We start from the raw sequence: 9,942 nt of genomic DNA on the forward strand, positions 1-9,942 counted from the left end.
GCAGGCATGGCTTTCAAATAAAAGAATGCTTTTATTGGGTGGAAATGTCATTATTTTGTTCCTCAAGCTGAAAGTGGGGAAAACAACACACCATGCAGTGCAAGTTATGCTGGCCAGCTGTGAAACTGCTGTTATCACGCAAAGACTCCACTTCTAATATATAAAAAAATCATTTACAGGTAAGACTGCTAATTTTAGCATAGAGCATGATTAATTAGCTGGCGTAATCGCTGATACTGTTTCAACTACTACCTCTGGACAATATTTTCAGTAAAGTCGAGTCACATTTATTTATATAGCCCTGAATCACAAAAATGTCTCAAAGGACTGCACAGGGTTACAATTACAAAATTACACAATTACCTGATCTTGATAAAGAGCTTTATCAAAAAATAACTCTGGTTTGCTGGTAATTAAAGTCTGTCCCATATTCCTGCATTTCGAAGTGTACATGAGCACCCAAATCGCTGTGGTGAAATAACTCTCAGGTCAGGTCAGCAGTCTACACAGTAGTGCTAATTTTGTTCACAAAAACTATACAAAAAAATGTTCGATAGAGAGACCACGTCTCAACCTTGAAGCAATTCTAAGTTGGCCAATGTTATTTTTTTATCAATACAATTGAATTATCATTGGCTGTACATACAGTGACTTTAATGTTCAGCGAATATATCAAGGACAGGAAATCTACAAGAGAAGTTTTTAGTCAGCTCACTATAAGTGTAAAACAGTGCATTAACAGTGGTGTAATGTTAATAATAATAATAATAATTTCCTTTGTATTGTCATTCTTTGTAACAATGTACACAGAACGAAATGTCGATACACCTGACCCGTTGTAGCGAGTCGATGCAGCCGCAGCCAACAGAGGGCGCCGCCATTATACCAATTAGGTATGTCTCGGCCGAGGCGCGAACCAGCGACCTCCCAGTCTCAAAGCGGGCACTAATGCTGGTCCTTTTAGCTTTACCAGGAGTGATTTACAAGATTAAAGTGCTCAAGTAGGCCTAAAACAAATGCATCAGTTCATTTGGCTGGTTAATCAAAGATTAAGTAAACATCATCTGATATGACTTATAAGTTTAAAGTACTATTGTTTGTCATTTGTTTGTTTATCATTTATTTATTTAGGCATCACAGGCAGTGCAAGTCTTCCCGATCATTGTCAAAACCAAATTGGCAAATGAAAACATGTAAAAGTGGAAAAAAAGAAAAATGAGGAAGCTAGATAAACCACAAAACAAAGTAATAGAAATCAAAAGACATATTAAGGAAAGAGCACTAAGAAGCATATCTGATTAACTCTCACCCCTTTACAAAAATAAATATTTGAATATATGCACATATAGTATATACAACGACATAAATGCATATAAACGTAGATAATCCTACATTTATACAAACTCATACAATCCCATATGTATACTTTTACATGGATAAATATATGAAGTTATTTGCATACAAATTCAGACACATATACCTACATTTTAAATAAATGTCATATGTATTACATATACATATTAAATATACATAAAGTATACACATACATACACATAATCGCAAATATACACCCATAATACATACATACATATGTACATGAGCTTTTGGAACAAGAAATCACTGCAAATCTCAAAACCCAGTGACACGTATCAACATTAACATTCGTAATGTTTGTCAAATAACTTAACAATAAACACAAATGACACGGCACGGCGTGGATTTGTCAGATTTATTGACCTGTTCAAATTGTCCCTAGGTGTGAATGAGCGAGTGAGTTGTCTCTGTGTGCCCTGCGACTGGCCGGCAACCAGTTCGGGGTGTCCCCTGCCCACTGCCCGAAGACAGCTGGGATGGGCTCCAGCACCCCTGCGACCCTACTGAGGATAAGCGGTGCAGATAATGGATGAATGGATAAACAAAAATGCACACACGTCAACGGTATACACAAGCAAATGTATAAGATAATCTTTTAAAAAGAGCAAAAAAACGATTTTTGTTGTTTAAAGGGACATTTATTTCATTTTCCAGAAATAAATGCAACTGTGAAAACCCAGTGGAGTAACGCCATTTTCAACATTAACTAGCAAAAAGTAACCGCTATCACCTTTGCTCGCTAATTCACTCTCTTCCTTATTGGAGAACTTTGCAAATGCAATACAAAATCGTGAGCATGTCAATGAGTATCTCAGTGATGACAGCTGCTTGATGTGGCATGCATGATGTCTCTTTCTTTTGAGATAAGAATGTATAGTATGATTATTTGCGCACAATTTACAAAGACACAATAATCACTCAGACTTTGCTAGAAAAAAACAGAACTTTATGCTGAATATTAAAATTATTAACACCATTGTGTGCAGGTTGAGCTTTTTTTTTATAGAGCACAATAAAACATGTGTTAAGCCTACTCCCCATAGGGACATGTTTATGATACTAAAGGAAATGAGGGAGCTGACTGGGAGATCACTGAATGAAAGAAAACTCAACATTGTCTTTATCTTTACATTGTGTTAGTTCTGTTACTCACAAGGCACTTTGAGACACCCTTTTCTGTGCAGGTCAATGATAACCACAGGTGGATGGTATCAACACTTACAGCAGAAGTTATGTGGAAAACAGCACCCTTTATAACCCTGGGGAATTTTAGATCTGCCCTCGTAGTTCTGCAGCAAGCACTTTTTTGTTGGAATTGGGAGGTTTGGTCACCTAATGCCTCCCAACAACGGTTGGGTAGATCCATCATTGTATCATACACTGTACACAGTGGCACCTGTGTGTATGGGAGCCGATTAATCATGGATAAGGCAAGGAGAAACAAGAACCATTTAGAGGTAGACTTGCTGGTGTGTTTTGGATTTTTGTCCTGCTAATGATCCAAGAGCTGGTGAGTTTGCGGTTACGAACTCATGGGCCTAAAAAAAAACCCGCCCAGTTGTTAAAGCCTGGCCCAGCCCAACAAATAAACTTGATTTGGGCGACTGGGCGCGAAGAAAACCCAAATTCGAATAATTTATTTGTGAGAACTAAGGAATGTTGATTTGGACCAAATCCCCTCACCCTTTTCCCGCTCAGGAATAGGAATGATGATTTTGGCCGAATCTGCTCCCCCCAGTGCAGCTGCCGAGCACGAGCCCTTGCGCAAGCGCGCGTTCTGGCAGCAAGAGCCACACAAAATCTATCGCACGGATCATCGGCAAGGCAAAAGATACATAACAATGACGAAGATGAAGATCAACATTTGTTTTTTTTAACTTACGAAAAAACAAACATGGCATTGCATTCAAATTGATTTATTTAATTTTGTCCTTGCCATAAGAAGCAGTAATGCCCATTCATAAACGAAGCACTAGCTTTATCTAGTGGTGGTTAACAATACTGCAATTACATTCAACACCCCAAGAAAGATAAGCGGTCTTGGATCATACAACAGGACAACAATCATTAAACAAACCAGCAATGAATGGCTCAAAAAAACAAACAAAATGAGCGTGAATTGCCACTAAGAAAGGTATGACCAAAGCTGCCAGCCCATCATCATTGTGACCGTATCACAGACATTTCATCAGATGCCAAAGCAGCAGTACAGGGTTGCAGCTCCTGCGAATAATGGCGAGCTGAGTTTGTGGGTCTAGCGAGGCGATAGGTTGAGGGAGGGCCGAGCCTAATTTAGCCTGTTCGTCTGCAAGGTCGTTACCCGGGAGGTTGCAGTGACCCGGTGTTGGGCACCCTTTTTAATGGAAACATGCTTTTGATGTGAGGCCAGGGAGTCTCTTCTTCTCTTCTGTGTTTTGATAGTCGTTATGGCTAAGCGACATTTTTTATCTGTTTCCTCCGTTAACAATTCGCCCCCTCCGGCTGAGGTTGAATATGTCACGTGATGAGGCTGATACGTTTGATTGGTTAAACATTGTAGCGCCTGCCGGAGGAGACCGTCATGATGAAGACAGTCGTGTACCTACGTGGAGGGGATTTAATAAGTAACAAAGTAACGACTTCAAGGTTGCCTAATGTAGCGGAGTAAAAGTACCGTTTTTTTTCTTCATAAATTTACTTAAGTAAAAGTATATAGATTTGAAAATACTCCGAGAAGTAAAAAATAAATCCCCAGACTTACTCAAGTAAATTTAACGATGTAAATGTACTCCGTTACTACCCACCTCTGCTTACCGCTCACCCAATCAAAATGTTCTGGATGCTCAGGTAGGGTTTCGGGGTGTTTTTTGAAGTATGTTCTGTGGGTTCTCATCATAAAGCTTGTCAACAGTGAACATAGATTGTTTAATACCCTTCCATATAAAGATTCCTTAGAGACGTACAGGAAAAACGGTGTCTGTTGGTGTGACACTGACTGTAAACTGTAGTTACAACTTTGTCCCATATAGTTTGTACAAAACATTGGCTGTGGTGGTTTGGCATCACTTATACAAAATATGTCAAATCACAATGAAGAGTACTATGGTCCTTGCTTTATATCTCTGCCCAATGTGCTCATTAAAAGAGCTTGCAAGCCATACATTCCCAACACCTGCTACAAATGCTATGAGCACTTATGAATGATTTCATTTGTACATGATTATTTCTTTATTATTTATTGTTTGACGTTATGGTTGGGGAATAACAGAATGCATGTAACGGCGTAAGAAAGAGAGAGCAACAAGAGAGACTACAATTAACTATTTGACTTATTTTCATCTTTTTAATTTTCAAGGTTACATTGTTCATTTGTCTTAAAGAAAATGCAGTAGCTTTATTTAGATTCAGTTATTTAGATTTTTACTCTAGCATGTTTGGCATTTGAGTAATCCAAAAGTCAATACAGGAATTATTGACTTACATTACTATATAATGGTACTTGGATTACGTTACAGACTGCATTTTTCAACAGGTCACTTGTAACTACCAGAATACATTTTGAAAATAACATCATCCTGTTTGTCGTGTACAGACATGATCTATTTTTTTAAGGAACGGTGTGTACTAGTTTGTCCACTCAATGTCACAGTATTGTGTTTTTCAACTGAGTGCTCCAAAACGCAAGCAAGAATCCAAACTGCGGAGACTCAAAGTAAGCAAATTGCACAATTTTTCTCCTAATTCATTCTACCAAGCGTTTTGCCTGTTTTTTGTCCGGTAAGATGGTGGACAAATATTTCAGCTCACTCAATGCTAGGCTCATCATATGTTAAATAAATGCAAATTTATCTGCTAATGAGTATCTTTTTTTAATGCATGTTTATATAATAGTTTACATATTTTTGCTTATCATTCAAATCAATAATCTTTTAATGATTTATTTGTTTTTTATTACAAGGGGGCACAAAATAATACACACTGACCCTTTAAGTACATATTTTATAGTGTTGTGCTGAAGGGGAGCTGGTTGGTGTAATAAACTTAACGGTATGTACAATGGCATTAAAATTCTTTATTTTTCAGTGTTCTTTGTTGTAAACAACAAATTAAAAAAATAAATGTACACATTCTGAACAAGGATATTCGTGTAATTTTAAAAATACCAAGTCAATCATTATTGAGCTCTGTAAAAAAATATTTAGAAAGTTAAGATATTTACGAAAAAAGATAGAAATACTTTCCAAAATGGCAATCCTTTTGAGAGAGGGCGGGAGCTCCATCATCACTAGGGTCTTATCTTTCAAAACCTGATTCCCCGCTGAGCAATAGTTAATCCGAAATGGGCTGTTTGTGGTATGTTTGACGTCATTTGAGATCCACCCAATTCAATAATGTTAAGTAGATTTACTACAAAAGAAAGTTTAACACAACTATATCCTGTAATTTTCTTTCAAACAAAGAAAATGTGCTAAAATGTAGTCATTAAATAAACAACATAAACAACAATAAAATAACACAGCTGTGTAGGAAGTTGCCTTGTTGAGTAAATCTGTATACTTGGAGTGCGAATGACAGCCCAAATCAAGTCATCTGTAATTATATGCCTGTCATGTTGACAACATTAAAATAAATTAAAAATATTTTAAGATGTTCAATATAAAATTACTTACCGAGAATGATTCCTCACGCACTACAACTCTGTAGGTGGTATCAAACAATATCTCCTGCAGTTTGGAAGAAATCCAGCTTGCACACGTCAACACATCATATCAGAGTTTGGCGGGTGTGCCTGTGGCCTGTACCACATTCTATATAAGGCTCAATTTTTCCCACATTGGGCATTTAACGTTCATCCAAAGCTTCAAGATGAGTCTCACCAAAAAGGACAAAAAAACTGTGATCGACTTCTGGGCTGTGGCCTCTGCAAAGGCAGACATGATTGGGAGTGAAGCTCTTACCAGGTAAACAATGTGCCGGCAAAAATGTTACGTTTCACTTTCTTGACAATTGGTTTGTCTGCCTTTGCAGGATGATCTATGTGTACCCTCAGACCAAGACTTACTTCTCTCACTGGAAAGACTTGAGCCTGGGATCAGCCCCAGTGAAGAAGCATGGCAGGACCATTATGGCTGGCGTTGGTGATGCCGTGGCCCAAATCGACAACTTGATGGTCGGCCTTCTGAACCTCAGCGAGCTTCACGCTTTCACCTTGAGAGTGGACCCCGCCAACTTCAAGGTGGGTACACTCGACACAAACTGTTTTTTCCAAAGAGCTCATTCGAGGCGTCATACATTTTTTAATGGTAGATAGTTACGTAAACTTCATGTTTCAAACAAATCCACATTATTGTGGAACTTAGCTAAACAACAGCCAAAGTATTTAATTGGGTTCAGTGAGTTACGAGTCAAGTCATACAATCTTACTCAGTCTCTATCACTACCCACTGGTGGCGCTTTGATCAGTCTTCTGGCCAATTCTCAATCTTTTTATAATGATAGTGATCCTGATTTTTGCAGCTTTTCTTTTTTATGCTTTTCCTTACCTTTTCAACTTTGTGTCACTGTAAAACCAATTTGAACAAAATGTTTTTAACTGCACAAAAGGTAAGTATCTCAAATATAAAGGAAAAGTTTTGGTATAGCCTTTTAAAATTGCCCTGTGACAGCAAGGCAAAGAAAGGGGGACGGGAGACCGAAAAGTCTCGAAAAGCCTAGTTATAGGGTCACTAAATGTGAGAGGATGTGGAAGTAAAGCGACTGAGTGGAAGAAAGAGGAGATCGGAAGGATGATTTTAAATTTAAAAAAGTAAAAGAAGTTTGCAAAAATTTTAAAAGTGGCTGTGCCTATCCAGTGGTGCACGATTGAAAGGGTCTAAAATATTCTCTCTTGTAAATGTAACTGAATGATCTTGATGTACTTCTTTTCCATTTCCAGATTCTCTGCCACTGCATTCTTGTGGTGTGTGCCATGTTGTTCCCAAAAGACTTCACCCCGGAGGTCCATGTCAGCATGGACAAGTTCCTGGCTGCCTTGACCCTCGCCATTAGTGACAAGTACAGATAAACGAATAGCATACAACAGTCCAAATTTGACAGCCATGTATTGAAAATTTTCATTCATTTGCGTTGCCTAAAATTCAATAAATTTTCATAAGCAGGGATTAATGTCTTTTGTCTTTTTTTAGACCACGAGTGCATGTTTCTATTCTATTTGATTCTGTTCTAACTTCAACTCCCTCAATGGATTGCATTTTATTGTCCACTTTAGAGGTACATTGACTTTTACATTTTTATTTACAGTGTTTTCAGAGCAATTCAAGATGTATAAGTATTTGGCTGACAATCCAGGCATTGTGCTGATATTTACCTAGCAAACCACACAGTCTTTCCAGGGAAATTAAAAAGGGAGTACGTTGACTATTTTTTCACGCCAGATAAAATGAATCGTGCAATAGTTTTTACTTGCTGTTTAAATACATTTTGAGAGCAACATCGCACTTCGACAGCGTATGTCCATCTATCAAAATTTTGGACTCTCAATTATGTTTCATAATCAGCGTTCACCAGTTGCTTTAAAAAAAGGAATTTTATAGTTACCTACTTCTTCCAAAAAGTAACTGAGTTACTCTATCGTGAAAATAACTAGTTACCAGGGTAAGTAACTAGTTTCGTTACATTAAAAAGAACTTTAATGTCGAAGTATTTAGAGTTTATTCTAGTCAATTGAATGGAGAAGAACGGACAGGTAAGTTGTGTTATAGAACCATGTCATATTTATTGCACCTCACCAGCAACAGATTTATCCTACACATCAAATGCCACAAAAAGCAACAGTAAACGATATAATGAAATAGCAATCATCAAATAACAATAAAAAGTGAGTTTGATAAGTTAAATCAAACTCGAACGGGCCACTGTAGAGATGGGAATTTCGACCGAACTGGATTTTGTGGCTTGCCTGGCTAAAAAGAGCCGGCTTTTTCAGCTCCCAACTGGCTCTTCAGGTTATTTTGTTGTTTTATCCATATATTACTATTTGGTATGTATTTCAATGAATGACTTAAAAAGGGAAAAATAAAGCAAAAATAACACTTAAACGTGAACACTGAAAAACACGGTAAACATAAATTAAAATATTTATGAATCTACAAAGTTTGCAATAGTCTGTGGTCTGTGCAGCCCTTTGAGGACTCCTTCTGATTAAGGGCTATCCAAATAAATATGACTTGACTTGATTAAGTAAAAGATAAAATACAAAATACTTTAATTTTTCTTATAATCAACAGATTCAAAGTCAATGGCATAGAATCCCTGAAAAAATGCATTTTGACCAATCACAAGAGAAAAAAAGCGTCTAGAAGGGAACTGGCTCTCGATTGGTTAGTACCCGGCTCCCACTTCAAGGAGACAGCTCATAGAGCTGTTTCGTTCGCGAACGACATGAGTCAGTTGGCGCATAAACCAATTCACCTTTTCTTTCAGTGCGTAAGTAAAAACTGTATTTGTTACCGTTACATAACCATATGGTAGTCGCTATTTTGATGGTGACTCTATTCCAAAAGACATGACGTAACGAATTCGGTAGAAAGCGAAAAAATGCGCCAATGAAAAACAGTGTCAGGTGTGCCAAGGGGCACACCAGCGTTGGCGTTCCGCAACCAATGGAACGAGACACTTTTCACTGTCAGTAACGATAGCCATGTTGTAACGGCAGAAAAAGTAATTAGTTACATAACTCTATTATGTGACAATGTTATTTAGAACGGCGCTTTTCCCAACAATGTTCATAAGGAACCCAATATTTGGTATCAAAACCACCAACTCATGTTTAATCCAAAAATATATATCAATCCCAACATGCGTGCTTTTGTGTGTGTGTGTTTGCGTGTGTGTTCATTTGTGGCTTATAGGCTCCAAAACAGTTGAACCGATTTTTGTGAAAGTTAACACGGTTGTACTTGAGGATTCCAGGAGTTTTAGCTAGGTTTTGTGTCAAGGCACCCCAAATAAATACCAACAAATTTGCTAAATATCTGCTTTCGTGTAAAACCGGCAAACGGCTATGTGGCTCTTTGCCACTCATTAGTGGGTCCCTGACGCTTTTTCAACCCTACAACCTAGCCCAAGAAGAATGCCCAGCAATGCCATGCTAGGCATTGCCGGGCCATTATGCTTGTGAATCAATAAGTAGCTGCCTGGTGCCTCTCTCCAATAACTTCATTTCTCTATAGCAGGGGATTTCAATCTTTTTTCAAGAGGAGGGCACCTTTTTATGACTAATAAGTGCAGAGGGCACCCAGTTTGATATCAATTTAAAAAAAGAAAAAAAAAACTTATCTTGTTATTACTATGTTGTTACTACGTTATTACCAGTTCATTATCTGAAGTAAGGATAGACAGACTCAATGAACCACTAAAATATATTCTTGCTATTTCAGAACAGATCTATGGGTTCCTAAGCTGTCCTTAGGTGGCACCCTGGTGCCCAAGGTCACCACCTTGGAGACCCCTGCTCTGAATTGTAGTACACACTTAAAATAAGGGGAGAAGACATCAACGGATTTTGAACTTGCAAGAAGACCAGGGACA

General features: G+C 37.9%; 1 protein-coding gene and 1 long non-coding RNA gene across 2 annotated transcripts in view; one reads left to right on the forward strand and one right to left on the reverse strand.

Annotated features, from left to right (window-relative positions):
• LOC148373765 (uncharacterized) overlaps positions 1 to 6,069 on the reverse strand; it is a 37,563-nt gene extending 31,494 nt beyond the window's left edge. Inside the window, exon 1 of the long non-coding RNA XR_015849783.1 lies at positions 6,024 to 6,069. This is a non-coding gene — a long non-coding RNA (uncharacterized LOC148373765). The remainder of the gene's footprint in view (positions 1 to 6,023) is intronic.
• A 77-nt stretch (positions 6,070 to 6,146) lies between these two features.
• Positions 6,147 to 7,514, forward strand: LOC148373770 (hemoglobin subunit alpha-1-like). The gene is made up of 3 exons (XM_088329170.1): positions 6,147 to 6,314; positions 6,382 to 6,589; positions 7,289 to 7,514. Exons 1-3 carry the CDS (start codon positions 6,220 to 6,222, stop codon positions 7,415 to 7,417), a joined length of 432 nt encoding a protein of 143 aa, XP_088185296.1. The 5' UTR covers positions 6,147 to 6,219; the 3' UTR covers positions 7,418 to 7,514.
• Positions 7,515 to 9,942: the final 2,428 nt, after the last annotated feature.

This window comes from Urocampus carinirostris, chromosome 1 (genome assembly GCF_059441175.1).
Source record: "Urocampus carinirostris isolate Australia breed hairy pipefish chromosome 1, RoL_Ucar_1.0, whole genome shotgun sequence".
Classification (NCBI taxonomy): Eukaryota; Metazoa; Chordata; class Actinopteri; order Syngnathiformes; family Syngnathidae; genus Urocampus; species Urocampus carinirostris.

What these genes read in the sequence shown, in the direction of transcription:
- LOC148373770 (XM_088329170.1), top strand. Translation starts at nt 6,220, where the DNA reads ATGAGTCTCACCAAAAAGGACAAAAAAACTGTGATCGACTTCTGGGCT. An exon ending in GGGAGTGAAGCTCTTACCAG is followed by an intron (nt 6,315 to 6,381) that starts GTAAACAATGTG and finishes CTGCCTTTGCAG; the next exon opens with GATGATCTATGTGTACCCTC. An exon ending in TGGACCCCGCCAACTTCAAG is followed by an intron (nt 6,590 to 7,288) that starts GTGGGTACACTC and finishes TTCCATTTCCAG; the next exon opens with ATTCTCTGCCACTGCATTCT.